Source organism: Leucopleurus acutus, assembly GCF_964270905.1.
Source record: "Leucopleurus acutus genome assembly, chromosome: 1".
Taxonomy (NCBI): domain Eukaryota; kingdom Metazoa; phylum Chordata; class Mammalia; order Artiodactyla; family Delphinidae; genus Leucopleurus; species Leucopleurus acutus.
Genome location: NC_139142.1, coordinates 201,877,375 through 201,896,098, shown reverse-complemented (window position 1 = coordinate 201,896,098; position 18,724 = coordinate 201,877,375). Strand labels below are relative to the sequence as shown.

Here is an 18,724-nt window from a genome sequence, read left to right as displayed (position 1 = left end):
GTTCACCTCTGTTTGCTTCCGTTTATAATTCAGACACCCACCCCTCATACTCATGTGCCTTTTCTATCTTGCCCTCTCCCCTCTTCACAGCGGTATCCCCAAATCTGCAGAAAAGTCTCCCACCTTCTTCCTTGCTTCCCACTGCCCCATCCTCATTTTTTCATTCTGCTTGTTCTTCTGAAACGGCCTTAGTCATGGCCGTGATTAGAGCAGGGCCAGTGATGTGTCTGTGCTGAAGAAAGAGGGAAGGCAAACACTCTGAACGAGGTTGTCATGATAAAGAGGCAGTGTCAGGAAACCACAGGAATCTTGGAAATCATGAAGTCATCTTCTCCAGCATCTCCAATATCGCAGTCCCGGTACCTCCCTCTAATGAAAGCTGCCTTTGCCCTACCTTTCTGCACCCACCATTTCTTTCTGAAGAAGCTTTATGTGGGTTAGTTGAGTTTGTTTCTCCCGCTGCTTCAGTGTTGTCTTCTGCTGCAACTACACAGCATTTCAGCTACATTAGGAAGTTTCCGTGGGGCTGACCCAGAAACCCAACAATATAACGTTGTTCTATGGGGAACCGTGTCCTGATCTCAATGCGCTGGTTGATAAATGATCCTGCGGGAACATTTGCCTTCGTGTGTGCGCATCTGTGTACCGCTGGGCACATGTAGATGTTCCACACCCCAAAAAGTTATTTCATTGTGTTGACAAATTGAGGACAAACGGGAGTGGTGTGTCATTGAAGCCGTCTATCCCTGAGAGATGCTTTTATGACAAGAAGTAATGTCACCGCTGTATATAACTGCGATTTCCCAGAAAAGCCTCTGCATTTTATTTTCTTTGCTTTTTCTCATCTTATTTACCCAGCCCGGAGATGATCGCCTTCCTCTTTGCCTAAGTGCAACCTACCAGGCCTTCAGGGCGCTCCCCGCAAAGCCTTCCCACAGACCACTATCAGGACAGGTGTTAGCGGTAGGAGCTAACATTTCTGCGTTCTTACCATGTGCCAGCAGTATGCTGAGTGCTAAAAAGGCATTATCTCACTTAACTCTCATGGCTTCCCTATGAGGTGAGGACTGTCGTCGTCCCCATCTCAACAGACAAGAAATTGAGGCTCACGGAAGTGAAGTGACGCATCTAGAAAGTGGCAGAGCGCCCAGGATCAGGACCCAAGCCGTCTGCCCCTTGAGCTCCTGGTCACGCAGTCTGCTCCCATCTCCCGGCCCTGGTTTCCTCGGATGCACCACGGATAAGGCACGACACAGCCCTTGATCATATTCTCTTTCTTTCCCAGCACTGGCGTGTTTGGCTTTTTTTTTTTCTCTCCCGTAGACTGCACACTCCTTGCGATGAGGGTTCAGAATGAGAGTCTTGGGCCAGATTCTGAGATTTGCTAACTGTGGCGCCTCCCCGAGACCCACCATCTCAAAGGACGGTGGTGACGATTAAAAGAAAATAATGCATTTGAAGGGCTCAGCCTGGGGCTGCCCGCGGTGAGAGTACAAACGACTTTAGATATTATTGGTATGATGGCAACGAGCACAGCCCGAAATCCATAGCGGGGCTGAACGTTTTTCTACCAATTCGTTCTGCAGGGGTCCCAGGCTGCTCCGCCCACCCATCCTCGCCTCAGTGAAACTGACTTGGCCAATACCCTCTCCCTCTCTGTGGCTCATCAGCAGAGTTGAACGCTTTGTCTTTTCTCTGCCCTCCGAAGTACAAGGGCTTTTGCCGCCACAGAACTGGCAGCAGCCTGATCACTGTTTCGAGAGAGGTGGAGCGGGCTGGAAGCAGGTAAATGCTCATCCCGCTGAGCTCCACCTCCTCCTGGCTTCAGTCTCCTCATCTGTCAGAGACGGGAGACAGGACGGAGCCGCTGACCCGCCAGGGCCCTGGCAGCCTCCAGCGAAGGCTCCCAGGGCTCTGCTTTTAAAGAAGGCGAGCCCAGGCACTAAACTGTTGTCAACTGTCTTCCGCTCTTCACGCCTTTCCCGCGTGCCTGTTTTTGTGAAAGTGTGTGTGCATGAGTGTTTGTGTGAACCTGTGTGTGGCTGTATGTGTGTGTGCATCTGTGTGTGTGCTTCTCTGTGAGTGGATACGTATTTGTGTGTGTGTGTGTGTGTGTGTGTGTGTGTACATTCGCACAGGGTTGAAGCAGCCCAAACCAAAGGGACAGGAAAGAGAGGGAAGGGTGGCCCGCTCACCTGTGCCTTCGGCGGGGCGGGAGGAGGCCTGAGCCCTCGGCTCTGCGTCCGCCGCTCAGGTGCCGCCCTCCGGCCGGAGACCAAAGCCCGTAGGCCGCCTGGCGGGCGGGGAGGGGCTGGGGGCGGAGCGAGGGGTGGGCGGGGGCGATGGGCGGGGCGGCCTGGGTGGGCGGGGCGGCCGGCGGCTCCGGGCATGCTCGGCCGCGGCGGCAGCGAGCGGGGCGGGTCGCACTGGTCCCCGGCGGGCCGGAGCGGCGGCGGCGGCGGCGGCGGCGGCGCGGGGCAGCATGAGGGAGCCGCTCGGTAAGTCCCGGCATCCCTCGCCCCTCCTGACTCCCACCGCCCATCCGGTCTGCTCCCACGGCGCCTCGCCCCCAGCTTCCCGCGCTCGCCCCCCAACTTCTCCAGCCCGGACGCGGCTCGGGTCGGCGCCCTCCCCAGCCCGCCGCGCGGCCTCGGGCGGGGGGCGCCGCTCTGCTGGGAGCGCGAGTCCCCGCCCTCAGGTGCCCAGCCCCGGGCGCGCGCTGCCCGGCCGGCGCCGAGGGCCGCGGCTGGCGTCGGCGCGCGTGTCGCCCCTCGGCGCGGGGGGGCCCGGAGGGCGGGGGTCGCTGCCGGGTCCGGCGCCTTCGCGGGCGTGTCCACCCTTTGAGCTGACAGCCGCTGCGCGGGGTCCCTAAGGTCCCGGTTCCCACGGCCCCCCCGCGCCGCGCCATCTCCGCCCGGCCGCGCGCGCCCGCCGCCGGGGGGTCAGGGCCGCCGGTGTTAGGGCGCAGATCGCCGCCAGTGCCCGCGGCGGCTCGGCCCCCGGCTGCCGGCGGTGAAGCGGAGGAGGGAAAGGGAAACCGGGGGGAAGAAGGGCAGGGCCCCGCCCGAGAGCGCCGTGCGTCTGGCTGACCAGCTCCCTGTGCGGTCTGCAGCGCGCCCGCCCGCCGGGCCCGGGTCTCCGCGCGCACCCTCCGCGCCCCGCACCCGCGGGCGCCAGCGGCTCGCCCCCGAGGGCCAGGGGTTTCCTGCACGCCCGATCTACGGCTCAGGGCGCCGCTCTCGCCCCCGAAACGGGCCAGAGCAGCCGAGCGCCTGGGATTCTCCTAGGGGTTTGGAAAAGCAGCTGTGATTTCACTACCGAAGGAAAAAATGGAAACGGGAACTTGACGCCCGCGCAACCTGGCCGCGCCCCCGCCCTCGCTCGTACGCGCTCTCCGGGGGCAGAAGGCTTCGGGGAGCTAGCTTAGGCGGGTTCCTACCCCCGCCCGTCCCCTGCCGCCCTGGCCACCCCGTGCTGCGTCTCCCGCCCCGGCTCTAGACGCCTGGCCTGCTGGGGAGAGAGCGGAGCCGTGCGGACCACACAACTCGGAGGTCTTCCTTTCGTCTTTTCAGTTTCGCAAGTGTGTATCCCGGGGATCTGAGATGCGGGTTGGACGATGGGAGGGGATTCTTGGGAGGGGGAGTGGGCCAGGGATTCAGGCGGCCAGAAACGCTTGGGTGAAAATCGCAGACGCAGTCGTCTGAGTGGGCAAAACTAAAGGGAAGCGTTGCCGTCTGTCAGGTAGTTTTAGAATTTAAGATGAATGGATTAAGACCGTCCAGCAGGGCAGGCGAGTGTAAGTTTGTTTGGAAGTTCCACGCAGATTCTATTTCGAGGAACTCGTGTTGGTTTTCGTGTAAAGTGGGGAGTTTGGTAAATTCGTTCGGTTTTCCGTAATGCTCTGTGGGTTTGGACTTTATATTTACCTTGATAGTAGGTGTCTAATTCTTGGCCACCAGCTGAACAAGCTTCCTGAAGGGCTCCAAGCGTTACTCAGGGCAGGCAGCGTGCAGCAAACGGTTTCCCTCCCGCTAGAGGGGTGAGCAAATATTTGTTGAACAGAGGCCTTCATCTGCTGGGCCTTCCTCCAGACTTCACCCGCTGTTGCAGAGATGGGAAGGTCAGGCCTTTGGCAGGCCCAAGAGATTTAGGGGGATTGGGTGGGTGGAGGAACCCCGTGCCAGAAAGGAAAAAAAAAAAAAGAATTTTTGTCTTTCCACCTCCTTGGAACATAACTTAAAATGCCGAGTGTCCACATGCTCTGGAGGGTTTGACAGGCTAATCAGAGTTATCCAGTAACGCATCTGAGTAAGTCACAGATTCCAGAGACATTCGGCCGTAAAATTTTAGCTATAAAAGGTAACTGACGACTGGAGGTACACAAGGAGAATAAATAAGGACCAATTTTTCAGTTAAAAAAAACAAAAAAACCTTTGAAAAGATCCTTGGAGTCTAATCTTTAAAATGCAGTTTAAAGCTAAATCTTAGAAATGCTATGAGTAAAGAAAGCCCGGCAGTCTGCAGCCCCAGCAGGTTCTCGAGTTTGGGAGGACCGCAAACACGGGCCGGGCTGTTCAGAGTCCAGCGTTTCTCTGTTAAAGAGCTTGGCGGGTCTTCTCGCTAATTAATCTAAAGAGAGTTTAGAATGCAGAGCGTTGGAGTGAAACAATTGTTCTGTTGTGGTTTTTATTTTGAGAAGCAAGGACTACGTCTCTGACGTCCTCTAGGCCGGTGGCTGAACCCATTACTGCAGTTTATTTGGCTTTTCAGCAGATGTTGTTGTTCACCTTTTGCATGGGAAGTGTTATCTCAGTCGTTGAAACCTTGCTATTGTGCTTTGTTTCGAGGGCGGGCTGACTTAGGGAATGCAGCACGCGCTAAAGGGGCGCTCACTTGCTAAAGCCAGCAGCCCAGAGGGGCTAGAACAGGCTCCAGTACTTTGATATAGTCTTTAAACGTTACATGTTATTGAAACATACAGGAACCGTCCGGGTGCTAAAACCTCAATTATCTTGTTCTGAATTTGTGATGTTTTGTTTAGTTTGGCTTATTACCTTAACTTTCTTTAACTAAATATATTTTCCAGAAACTTTCTAAAGGTAATATATTGACAGTTGGGGACCGCCTGGCCCAACTGGCAGAGCCTTTTATTACCAGGCCACTAAATAGCTTTGTAGTTTGCTGCTTTTTGGTTCTCTCTCTAGAGCTTTCTCATTCAGCTTGTTTCTTCTGTGTGTAAGTCTAAGAATTTAGATACTATTATAAAGACACACCAAGATACATATTTCAAGGAGGGAAAGAAAAGAGAGAGAGAAAGCAACTGTGTATAGGAGGACTAATTGGAGAAACAGAAACCAGATGGTTTTATCTCTTGACACAGTGGGGCTTGGGGGCACTTTTACTTTTTACTTAAAGGCTGAATTTTTCAGTGTTTATTTCTAGAATAACATTATATTACTTTCGCAATTAGAAAATAAATAATGTAAGAATTATATGAAATAATTTAAACTTTAACATTTTTAAATGTTAAATGTTGGCTCTTTTATTCGAAACAAAACGAGTGTGTTATACGTTTAATAGACTTCAGGAATCTTTGTATGTGGAGTTTGATGTCTTTGGTGATAGTGGAATTTAATTCTAACCTATTATAAGTTTTACAGTTGTTTTTGCAAATAGCCAACAATTCCAGAAGATTTAAAAAATCGTATCCAATTTCAGTCCTTTTCTTAATGACTGCTAATCTTTTGGAAATGTTAATGAGGTACTTAGGGTCTCTTACAAATGGGTGAGGTCTCCAAAGCAATAATTGTGTGACAGGATTTAGAGGTGAAAGAGAAGATCTGTGTGTGTGTGTGTGTGTGTGTGAATGTGTATGTATGTGTGTTCATACAAGTTGTGGTGAAGAGACAAAGAAGTTAGAAGAGATAATATTTATGAAAAAAATAAAGTCTGTAATATTTGGTACTTTATTTTCTTCTCTTTTTGAATCAATGCCTTAATACCAACCCAACCCAGCAAGATTAGTGTTCCAGGAACCTTTTGATCTCAGACCCAAGTTTTCCATCTCGTTGTTTTTTTGTTTTTTTTTTTTTGTCACCTTAAAGAAACTTAACTCCATGATGGTTGCCCTACTAAAAACTATTACTTCCCAGGTTCCATACACTTTTTATGTCTAAAGAGGTTTTCACCACTTGAGGGCCCTGGCAGAGCTGGTAATCCCTCAGTGGTGTGGTGACGACAGTGTGTGAGAACTTACTGTCCCAGGACTTAAACTGTTGAGCTCTTTATTTAATTATTAAGACTGGAAAGGGAAATGGCAATCCTCTTGCTCATAATAAAATACATGGCTCTACCATCGAAAAAAACACCAAAAAAAAAAGCTGTAGAAAGCAATAAAAATCCATGCCTCAGTTAGCAACATGCCTCAGTCTGGTTTGTTTTGTGTCTTGGCTATTCACCTCTTGTTTAAAGAAAGTACTTTGTTATATATTAATCATAACATTTGACCAAAAAATTGTCAGTTGAAGAAATATTTACAGTCAACTGCCAACAATTTGAGGGACTAATTGCATCTTAAGGATGGAATGTCAGCAAATGCAACTGAGAACGTTTTTCTAGAAGAGTAACAATGTCTCATCGAGACCTTTAGAATGCTGCTTGTAATCTTACATACAATTCTATCAGCAGAACGTCATTTTGAGCCTACTATAATCAGGTTAAGTATATCTGTAGCAGATAAGACGCAAATACCATATACTAGACCCTTTGAGCCTTACGTAATTTACTATTCATTTATTCTTTTCTTCTGTGTCACTTTTATGCTCATTGAGTCTTCCAAATATGCCGTACGTTTTCAGTGGTACATTTTCCTAATCCTACCTATGTAGCTTTTTGTTTTTAAGGTTTTTTTTCCCTGATGATGAAATAATAATAAAGTGTAAGAAAGTGCCAATATTTGACCATTTTTTACCCGTAAAACTTCATACGGTTCGATCTACTCCATTTCATGACAGAACATCATAAAATACAGTAAAGTATAAATAAGGACATTGTTTTAAAAACTCAGAATCCAATAGCACTGTTGCTATTTTAGTATGTTTCCTCTTCCCCACACTGTGTGTGTGTGTGTGTACGTATATAAATGAAATTGTATTATATGCACTGAATCTAGGCTTTTGTAAACTGTCTACTTAACACGGGACCAGGAGCATTTTCTCCTGTGCCGTTATATATCTGAAAACATCATTTTATACACCTGTGTGCATATTATAGTCTACCACGTGGATGCACCAGAATTTTAACCATCCCTTAAATGAACATTTAGTTTAGCTTTTTTTATTATCATAATTAAAACTTGGATAAGTTTCCTTATATAAAACTTTGTGTGTATCTGGGATGATTTCATTAGGGTGGATCCCAAGAAGTGAGATTATTAGTCTATAGGGTTTCAGATTTTTAAAGATTTTATAACATTAATCACTTTTAAGAAAGGAAATAGCATTTACCTACAGATCCCTGCACACAGTCATACACAAATAGGAGAACCCTTAAAGCTCACGCACCGTGTCCTCACCAACAACAGCTATTGCTTTCTAGAAGCTTCAATAATTTGAGAAGTGAATAGTGGTATTTGGGTTTAATTTGCGTATCCTTGATCACAGGTGAGGGTGAACGTTTGGTTCATATTTTTAATTGGGTATTTGTCTCTTAGTTTTCAGTGCTAGGCAGTTGTTAAAAAAGCAGAAAAGTGCTGGTTGATTTCACGAGTTTATTAATATTTTGTTTCATTTCACTGTCTAGCGGAGCCTGCTGACCGTCAATACGAAAAGATGGAACATTTTTATAAATGGGAAGGGAAGAGGCAGTGGAGACTGTTTAGGTACCATTCGTTCGCAAGGCTCCGCCTCTAGTGATGAGAATGCCTGAGTCACGCCTCCCAGCCTAGGAGGTCCCCAGGTGGGGGTGTCGGCGGGGCTTGTGTGTCTTTGTGTTCTCAGAGCGCAGGGCCTACACACCCAGTGCACGGCACGTTGCAATCAGTGGGCATCCCTGCGCTCGGGGTCTTCTGGGAGCGAGGGTGCTGGGTGGTAGACTCCCTGGCCTTACCTGCGCCCTCCTCTCAGCGTGTGGCCGCTTAGCTCTGCTCTCTGGGCTGGCCTCTGTATGGGTGCTACGTATGAGGCCAAGGTCAGAGGGTCTCTATTCCTGTGACCCAGTTAGCTTTGTTCTGTGTCAGAGCCACAAGCTGTATTCTCTTCACCGGGGCCGGCTGACTTAGAAATGCACGCTGCTCATCACAGGGGAGAAGAGGCTAGAGAGAGGGGCGATTTCTAGAGCTAGAAGGACCCCGAAGAACCTCTAGTTCAGTCTTCTTAATTTACTTTTTAGGGAGAAGACTGAAACCCATAGGTTCTCTCCTTTTCTCCTATGCATCGTCTCAGGCCTCGTTCCACACAGCAGATGTGTACTGAGCAGCGTGGAGGAATGGAAATTAGTCCCTACAGCGAGGGGGTGGAGGGCTCAAGTTCATGCTCCAATGCTGATGGGCTGTTAGCAGTGCTTTCCTAACCTCACCGTCCCTTCAGCCTGGATATAAAGGATACAGCTGCTGTTTACAGCACTTAGAAGCCCCCCGCGGAGTAAGACGGCTTTAAGTGGTCTCGTTCGGGTTCTTTGGAAAGGACAAAAACTCTGATGAAAAGCCATTCGAGAATGATTTGGGCACAAAGAAATTTTGCAGGAATAAGTTGGTTAAATTAAAATCGAATGACCTGTCATCTTCTCCAACCGGGAGTTATTTCCGACTTCTGTGTTTCTCCTAATGAAAGGACCATTACCTTAGTCACCAAGACCAAAATCCATTGTACTTCTTCCCTTGAAAGTTACTCTCAATAATTTCCTTTATTCCTTATCCTCTCTGCTACCACCCCTGCACGTTACAAAAGAGGGGACTTGTGACTACTTGTCCACACGTCTGTCCTTGTTCTGACCGTGTTAGTCCTTCACTTTCCTGCCAGAGTCAGTGTAAAGCACCTTTCCTTTATCTGCCCAAACCCTTCTGTGGTTTCACACTGTGTGCTCACTTAAGTCCAGATCCTGTTATCGTTGCAGATAAGGGTGGCTGTTTCTTTTTTACTTTTTTAATAAATTTATTTATTTGTTTATATTTGGCTGTGTTGGCTGCGCTGGGATGCGCGCGGACTTTCTGTTGTTGCGGTGAGGGGGGGCTACTCCTCGTTGCGGTGTGCGGGCTTCTCACTGCGGTGGCTTCTCCTGTTGCAGAGCATGGGCTCTAGGCACGCAGGCTTCAACAGTTGTGGCACGAGGCCTCAGTGGTTGTGGTTCACAGGCTCTAGAGCTCAGGCCCAGTAGTTGTGGCACGCGGGCTCAGTAGTTGTGGCTCGTGGGCTCTAGAGCGCAGGCTCAGCAGTTGTGGCACACGGGCTTAGTTGCTCCGCGGCATGTGGGATCTTCCCGGAACAGGGCTCGAACATGTGTCCCCTGCACTGGCAGGTGGATTCTTCACCTCTGCGCCACCAGGGAACTCCCAAGGGTGTCTGTTTCTATGTAGATAATTTTTTTTCTCTTAGAATTTAGTTTTTTTCTGAAAGTTACAAGCTCCCCTCCCATCTCTCATACGTGCAGTTTGTCCGCCTTTCAGCTTCACACGGCAGCTTTTATGAGAACTCCAGGTCCCCAGCCAAGAGCCTGGAACCCAAAATAATTGAAGAGGTCTGCTGAAGGTCGGAGAGCATCGTGTGGTGTATTTGTGAATGAATCGTGTTACTGAGTATTTGAGTGTTTAGAAGTCAGTGCTAGTACGGCCATCAAGACGTTGCCATCAGCGAGGCATGAGCCCTCGTGTGTGTGCATGTACATGCGTGTGTGTGTGGTGTGTGTGCTCAGTGTACAAGGGAAGCATCGCCTCGAAGAGCCGTCTCAGTCCAAGAGAATAAAGAATTTTTTTCTTTTAAATATAGTTTTCATCTTCATGCCACCATGCCTTCTCTCCTTTCTTGTTTACATTTATGCATTATTTGGTAAATTGGGAAACTTCTGTTGCTTATTAAGGAAGGAAATTTAGAGCCTACGATAGGAGCACGGGCTGTGAAGCTGGACAGACCTTGGTCTGACCCTTGGATCTGTGCTTGCAGGCTGTGTCACCTTGGACTCTCAGCCTTGGTTTTCTCGTCTATAAAATGGAGACGTTCATATCCACAGCAGGACATTTACTGGGAGTAGAAAACAAAGTGCGCCAGGCAGCTAGCAGAGTAGCTGGCAGACTGCAGATGCTCGGGGACGGATGATGTTATTATCTTTCATGTGCTGCTATTCTGAGCTTATGGAACAGGCTCTTCCTTCTGCTTTGTACAGAGAGAGTTAATTGCAGCGGTGGCAGGGGGATAAATTAACCACAGATTGGAAGATGTTCTTGGTGAATTCGTCATGCATCTCCTGGAGGGTATTTGAGCATCTTACCACCTAGCCCAAGCATCCTCAAGGGGAAGAAAAGTAATAGCATATAAACCTAGTGATGTCATGACTCAATCATAAAACCCAACCCGGGAAACTGAGCTGTTCAGCATTGTTATTCCTCTCCCTCCCACCCTACCCCTCTAAACCACCTAGATCACAGCCTGTGTGCCGTAAGCATTTCTCTTTGGGCCTCATCTCATGAATTTCGTCTAATCTAAACCAGTCCTGTCGAGGTGAACAAGAGAACTGTGGACTGAACCCAGTCTTCTCACCCAGCTCACTGTTCCTTGTTTTTTATTTCCTTCACTGTTTCTTCGATTATTTTTGGAGTCTTGATGCTTATAATTATGCATTTTAATAACAGAACAGAGGGGGAAAAAGCAATAGTTTGCATTTAGTGTAACTATTTTTTGGTGTGTTGTCGCACACTCAGCACAAAAGTTTTCTTCTGTAAAAAGGGACTTGTTACGAATCCGGTTTTCCTTCTTTGTATATACTGTCCTACAAAATTTGCTTTAATCCAATGGCTTCTGTCGCTCAACTCAAGTTGTATGAACGGGTGCGAGGTTCTCTGAGCCGGGTGGCCAGGTTGGGCCCTGATTTCTCTTTGGTAACATTGAGCAACGCCACAAAGTCCGGTAGAAATTGCTCTCCTGACATCCTAGTAGCTACTAGAAGCCACACGCTTTTCTTTGGAATAAGCGGCTTGGAAGTTGAGTCACTTGGTAAAGGCCATCCGCCAAGCAGAAGCCAGGATGGAAAGCGAGGCCCTTCTGCCGAGAAAGCTCTCTGAGCTGCTCCGTTTTCGCTCTGATCGGGTGGAAGTCTGCAGGCAGCTTCCACCTGAGATGAGAAGAAACAGCTGAACATACGCCCCCCAGAGAAGGAGACCCACCAGGACACGTGGCCCTTTTGCCAGGCCATCAGGGTTTATTGGGGTGGCAGAGTTTTTCAACTGGTTTCTCAATTTTGTCTTTGAAATGATGGACTCTAGCAATTTGTGGGGCAGAGAATAGTAGGAAAAGATGAAAAGAGCCATAGTGAACTCAAAAGAGACAAAATGCTGCTTCCTGGCTCTCTCCAACCAAAAAGAATAAAAGCGGCAGCACTGCAGGTCCAATTCATGCTGAGGGCTCCTTGGTGGCCCTCTTAGCTCCTGCTACACTGGGTCTTATCTGTCAGCCAGTGATGCTGTGTTCCAAGGCCTCAGGTCTCGAGCCCCAGGTAGATCACAGGCAGAGGAAGGAAGCAGCAGACTGTACTTTCCCTTAAGGAGGTTTACTTCTTTTCATCTTATGCTCTTAAGAATAGGAAAGTAGCTTCCCTTAGTTGCTGTGACTTTTCTTGAAAGGAAATTGTTGATAGGACAGAAGAGGTGTATTTGCTGTTGAGAACAGAGCAAGGAACTTGTTAGACTAAGGAATTTCTCATAGCTTGATGGGGTCATTGAACTTGACAGAATTTCAGGGGTCACCTAGTCCAGCATCCTGACCAGCGCAGGATTGATTTCTGCATCAGTGCTTTCCAAACTGTAGGTTGTGACCGATTCGTGCGGCACTGAATTTATGGGCAGTGGCCAGCATTTTTCAAAAGTGAAAATGGAATAGAGAATATGATAGCACCCGTCAGGATGTGAGGGTAAGTACTTTTCCTTTCAAGTTTTGACTAATGTGTGTACACACACCTTCAGTGGATTTGCTGTAAAAACAACAGAGTTTACAAATCCTTGACCGCCACTGAAGACTCTCCCAGCCACGAACTCCCCCCTTTCAGAGGCAGCCGGGCCCTGATGGACTGTCCTGTTAACACGTGTGTCCTTATCTTAAATGTCTTCTCTGCATTAATGGTATTCAGATAGTCATAGAATGAAAAAGATCCTGAAAGTGGGCTCCTTTGTCTCTGTCCTTGTGTCCTGGGATTCCTTCCCTGAGAGTGTATCTAGGTACCTGCGCTGACTGGACTGCTCTTTATTAGATGTTCCACTATGAGCATTTGACACAAGGTGACAAAGTAGCAAAGAAAAAAATTTCTTACATGGACTGGCTGGAAAATCACACTCACAGGGTGATCTCACAGTGCAGCTCTACCTTGAGGGATTTGTTTGGCTTAGAAGCGATCTTCCAGAGGCCTTCCTGACCCCTTGAGAGCCTGGGTGCGGGTCCCGTCTCTCCTCCTGTCCTCGTCTCCGCCGCAGCGCTGTGACACTGTGCGGAGGGGCAAGCCTCCGTCGGTGTGCGTGCGTGTGCCGTGCTTCAACGACCTGTTTTCCCGCCGTCGCCACAGCAAGCCCGTGAGCTGCTTCTCGAGAGCAAAGAACGTGTCTCGTTCATTGTTATAGTTTCAGTGTCCAGTGCATCCTAGGCCCTCGGGAATTGTGTTTCCACGTTTGGGACTCTGTAAAATAACATTTGCTGTTGTCAGTGACTCGGAGGGCGATGGGAGTGTCCCTTCCTGGAAGACAGCTGTCTGGGTGATGGAAAGCGGGAGTGACTTTGGAAATCAAGAGTCACATCCCAAGTGACACGAAGGGAATCAGGAAGGGTCTGGTGGTCACAATGAATAACGAAGGTGAAAGCTTTTCATCGGGCAGGTAGCCCTTCAGAGACAAAGGAGCCATCGCTGCATGATAAACGCACTCCCACATTTGTGCACGAGTTACACTTTTCCCTGTACTTATGTGGCCCTCAGAACGGTCTGGTGAGCCAAGAAGAGAGTGGCCATTTTGCAGATCAGAAAACTGAGGTTTGGTGTGGTTCATGACTTGCCCCCGGGATCATGGCTGGGGCTGGGTGTCAGCACCACCATGGGGATGAAAAGTCTCCTGCCCGGGCCCTAGAACAACGCAGGTTTGACCTTCGTGGGGCCGCAGATACACAGATTCTTTTCAGTAAGCGCCTCCTTACAGGGTGTGAGCCTGCACGCCCAGGCTCGGTTGAATCCGCGGATGGGGAACCAAGGATACAGAGGGACCCTGTGTACAGAGGCCTGACTGTAAAGTCACCCCCAGATTTCTGACGACCCGGGCGTCAGTGACCCCAGGGTCCACTGTACACACACCTCTCTCCAAGTTGTAAACCCTCATGTTATAATAACTTGCGTTTATGCCCAGCTTTGCTGTGTGCTTGTCTGAATAGCAGCCCTTTGGGCTGGTGGGCAAGGGTGGCCTCGGGTACCATCCGTTTAGAAGGCTGCTGTCTCAGGGCTGGGCAGGAAGTTTGAAAGGGCGCATCTCCTCCTCAGCACCTTGGCGTCCCCTCCTGGTGGCCGGGGGGATTGATGCATTAGGGACAGGCCAGCCCTTCTGCAGTAGGTAAGGATGCTACGGTTAGGACACTGCATCCGAGAGGGGTTGGGACCGCCGTGTGGCTATTGAAACTCTGTCTGAGGGGAGGGGTGATGTTTGGCCTGGGGTGGAAAGGAGGGAGAAGACCAGGCTCTGAGTTGGGGTCGAGAAGTGGTGAGTGCCAGCCAGAGGGAGAGGGGTCCTCTGGGGATTGGGTGGGCGCTGGGCATCCCACCCGGGCGGCAGGGCCTGTGGGTCACCCCCTCCCATGGGGCCCCACAGCCTGCGTGCCGAAGCTGCTGTTTCATTCTCCTGCTCCCCCAGGCTGCTGGCCTCTGAGGCCGAGCAGGTTACGAGTCCCCCCAGATCAATACACTTTTGACCTCAAACCTCTAAGGTCAAGTACGGCTTGTTTGAGTTTGGGTCTTTTTTGAAAGGTATTCACGGCCTGGCCTGAGCTGGCGTGCCGCTTAAGGGTTTGCTAACTATACTTACACACAGACAGAGCCAGGATGGAGAGGTTCACCTAATCCCGGAAGGACAGTGACCCATGGACCTTTTCCTTGAGGGTCATTGCTTCTTACCGCTCTCACAGTGGATTCTGTGGTGGACGCCGGCCTGCTCCTATGCGTACTGGGTGGCCAGTTGGGGTGCAGCGCACTTGGCTTTGCTTTTCAAGAGCCTGACGTAGTAACGGAGAGAGAAACTGAGTGTCCTCAGACCTAAACTCTAACTTTAGCCGTGGTGCCGACTGGCTGTGTGACCTTGAGCCAGTGAGTCTGGGGACCCTAGTCTAGGCTACCAGGATTCTACCAGGATTCTACCAGGATCCGTGTCATTTCTTTACTCCTGGTATGATGGTACCCCAAGTCTATTTTAAATGCCAGTTCCCCATCTCATACACATGCATGTGCAGTTTATGGAGTGAACTCCTAATCATTCTTCAAAACCTAGCTCAAATGTCCCTTTCTCCCACTGTGCCTTCATTCAACAGTGATTTATTGAGAGCATACTATGTGCCAGATGCCAGGGGCCTAGCACTGAACAAAACAGACCTTGCCTCCACGTCCCCACGGCCCTGGGTTTGTGATGGGATCCCTTTCCTCTAAAGTCCCAGCCCAGGGCCCGGCTCAGTGGAATCGGAAGGAACGCTCGCCTCTCTGGTCCTTCCATTTCTCTGGCCATGTTGTACAAGCGCCCTAGAAGACACACAGCAGCAGGGTCAGGAGTGGCAGAGTTGCCGTGGAGACGGTTCCACTAGTAGTACAGCCACGGCAGGAGCTTGTGGCTGTTCCGTGACGTGTAGGTATCTGATGGAGAACCACAGACTTCCACAGTCTGGTCCCCCCACCCTCTCCGTGCTGACAGTGGAGACTTTGCTGCTGCCGGGCAGAGAGTGATGAGCTGAGGACGGGCACAGTCAGCGGGATCCTGTGATGGGCCCCCGTGAGAGGTCCCGTCAGCAGGAAGCACGTGCGCCCCCTGCGCCCCCCTGCGCCCCCCTTTCACCTGCAGGCGGGCGGCAGGCATTTCCTGGCCATTGTCTGCAGGGGCTGCCACGGTGCTCGAGCTATTTCCGTCCACCAGCCAAGCGGGGCTGGAGCTGGCCGGGCTCTTCCAGGCCCGCTGCTGTGTGCTGCTCTCCCAGGCCAGCATCACAGCCCAAGGAGAGGCAACGGCAGGTCTCACCAAACCGCCTTCCACCCTATTAGCAATGGGAAGACGCAGGAAAGAAGATTCTCTGGTGTAAAAGTAAACATGGCAGTGCCACGTCTGTGCACGCGTGTGCCTTCTCGTAGGGCTCTGTCCATTTTCATGCTTCTTGGCCGGTACCGTTGTCTTAGGACAGTGTGTTTGGGGAAGTTGCCACTGTTAAACTAAGGTGCCCTGGCAGGATTCGGACGTGGGCGCCCTGGGCTCAGAGGTGCAAACCATCTCCCCAAGATAACGTTGCGGAGGGATTTGATTCTTACAGGTTTCGTGTGGGAAGGAACTTGGGATCGTGTAGCGCTTTGGGTGTGTAGGCTTGGTCAGCGTTTCTCATTAAGGACTGAAGATCTATTTTCAGCGGCTAGTTACCCACTCAGATTGCGTCTGCTGAAGTGCATCCTGGCCCCGGGTTGATTAAAGATCTCGCTCTGCCCTCTTGGAGCAAAAGCTGTGTCTCCAAGATGAAAGCAGGGAAGTACAGTAAGATTAAGCTGGGGATGTCTCTTTTTAGCAGCATGGAGTAGTAATTGCAGCTTCCGAGTCTCTCTGTTTTGTCTTCTCTCCGGTGTGTGTTGTCCTCCGATGTCTGGGCTGTGGGCGCTGGGGACACTGTCAATCATTTCATGGCTTAAATCGCTAGTTCGACTCTCCCGCCAGGAGCGGCCATCCGAGGGCGCGGTCCCCAGCGTCGGCGCCCCGCCCTGGCTCAGCGGAATCAAAGAACAGATGCCACCTCTCTGGTCCACGAGGGGCCAACTCACCCAAGCCCGGGCTTGAACGAGCTGCAGGAGCCCCCCTTCCCTTCCTCTGCTGGCACCGCAGCCAGGGTCCAGACTGGTCGGGGTCGAGGGCGGGCGAGGCGCGGGGCCCCAACGGGAGTCGGTGACGGCTCACAGATACTCTCCTTCCTTGTCCTGCAGTGTGGGTCCTGCCACCACGACGGCCCCGGCGGCGGGGCTTGGACGCGGCCCGAGCGCTATGTACAGCGTAGAAGACCTCCTGATCTCCCACGGCTACAAGCTGTCCAGAGAGCTGCCGGCACCGCGCAAGGATGATGGCGAGGGGCGCCAGGCCGTGAAGACCCGGGCGCCGGCGGGCCCCGGCCTGCTGAACGGGTGTGACGATGGCCCTGCCGCCTCCCCACGCGGCCAGGCCTCGCTGGGGACCGGCCGCCTGAGCGAGCCCGACAGCCGCGGCCGCGGGCCTCGGGGCCTCGGGGAGCCCCCGAGCGCTGCTGCCGCTGCGCGGATTTCCGAGGCTGGGTAAGCTCCAGCTGAAGCCACCGTTCCCCGTGCCCCGGGGGTCTGGCAGTGGGTGTGTGAGTCCGTCCCTGGCCACCTCCGGTGGGGCTGGGGGGCCTGGGAGGGGGGGAGCAGAGCGGCACAAGGCGGCGTGCGCGGGGACGCAGGGCTGGTGCAGCGGGCGTTTAGCGCAGAGTGGCCGGTAACCGAGTTGCGCCCGCTGGCGCGGCGTCTTACTCCTCAGCCGCCTCTTTGTTCCCGTGTAAGCTCCCCGTATCTCCTCAGCCAGGAATCACTTAAAAACACTGGAGAAGCCGGTGTATGTCAGGCACACATTCCCAGCACGTTCTGCTTTCTCATCAACATGTTTCACCACCTTGTACCTCACAGAGTTGGGAGACGGATACGCCTCCTCCACCTGTGCCGAAGCAGACCTTTCTTCTCGCGTATCCGTGTAATTCCACAGGCCTCCACCCATCTTTTCACAAACGCACACACACGCGCATACGTGCACACGCACACGCGCACACACCGGCCCTAGTGTGGAGATCGCGTCTGAATACAGCTGCGTCTGTGGGTGTTTTCTTAATAACCAAAAAGAGGGTGGACCGGGGAGGGTTGGTGGAGGAGGGGGGAGGTAAATTAGAGGGAATTTCGGCGGCTTTGCCCCAGAGCCTGCACGGGAGAGGACTCCGCAGCCCTCACCCGGCAGTTTCAACCTAGGGGAACCCTTTGCCATCACTTCCTAAAGCTGTGTTTGCCTTTAATGCTGCCCGGGGACCAGGCTCAGGCCGGGGGAGGGGCCGTGCCTACAAAGAGCGCGAGGCTGCCAGCCGGGCAAAATGGGCCACCCAAACAGGTGGGAGCAGAGGCCTCTGTTTAAGGGAAGCAAACAGACATGCAAACGAAAAGGGCAGTGAGTCTAGTCCAAAGGGAATGAACTAGCTTCCACGGTTACAGGTCGCCTTTCACAGGGAGGATCTTCCTCGTTGGTCGACAGCCTTCAGGGGAGGAATTTTGCTCTTACAGGTCGGAGCGTTCAACACCTTGGTCACTGAGTACAAGCAAAGGGGCGGGCCCCTCTTCACACCCAGTGGAGTAGAAGCAGGTTTGTGTTGCCAAGTCAGAGCTGCCTCTCTGTGGAGGGCGAGGTTGTCACTGATGGGGTGGGTTCAGGAGGGCGCCCAGGATGGAGAAGGGCTTGAAGCTGCTTTTTTTTAACCTTGCCCTTCAAAACCTGCCCTTATGTCCACTATTGCCTTTGCAGCCATGTTCCCTGAAAAGCATGGCCACCGTGGGTTTTGGAGGAGGGTGATTGCGGGTATGTTGTCCGAGAGCCAGGACAGCCTTAGCTGCTGCTGCACAAACGCGTTCTGGGTTTCACCCCGCCTCCTGTGCTTCCGGTTCTGTGCTGAGCACACACCTGCACCTTCCACCCTGGATTTCAGGGCACCAAGGCTGTGCCCTGCTCCCCCTTCTGCATCTCCTGCAGAGCTTGCTACGTGCTGGGCACACAGTGTGTCCAGTATAAGCCCAGGGATTCAGTTCATCCACCCAGCCTCGTAACAGTTGTTGAGAAGCAGAAGGTTTAGTTTCTAACGAGGTGAAGACGATGGCCTTGGAATCCCTGCACACGTGCCACGAGTGGGGTCCATCCCAGTCCAAAGGGCTGAATCAGAGATCAGAGTTGGGTCCTGCTCGGGAAGCAGTAGAATCCCCTGAAGGATTCCACGTGGGCAGTGAGGCTCCCAGCCCCGTTCACAGCTTGCTCAGGATTCCCTAGCCCTGTGTGATCACGGGGGCCTGGGAACCTCAAGGCCCTCCATCCCAGCCTCCCTCAGACCTGTAGGCGCCTTTCTTTCTGTCACAAGTGAAGGGCTCAGCTGGGTTGAGAGCAGCGCTGGGACGTCTTTGCCTGTCGACGGAGTTCTGAGAGATCTGGCCGTTCCCCCCCGGTTCTGAGGCTGCCCGGTTAACTTGGGAGGTGTCGAGGTGCTTTTGGATTGAAGGTTGC

At 51.7% G+C, this 18,724-nt stretch overlaps 1 protein-coding gene across 1 annotated transcript in view; it reads left to right on the top strand.

Moving 5' to 3' along the window:
- The first annotated feature begins 2,445 nt into the window (after window positions 1–2,445).
- Window positions 2,446–18,724, top strand: part of JCAD (junctional cadherin 5 associated) — a 34,306-nt gene continuing 18,027 nt past the window's right edge. Inside the window, exons 1-2 of the mRNA XM_082833188.1 lie at window positions 2,446–2,498; window positions 16,390–16,731. Coding sequence (XP_082689314.1) covers window positions 16,448–16,731 — 284 coding nt within the window. The 5' untranslated portion in view covers window positions 2,446–2,498; window positions 16,390–16,447. The remainder of the gene's footprint in view (window positions 2,499–16,389; window positions 16,732–18,724) is intronic.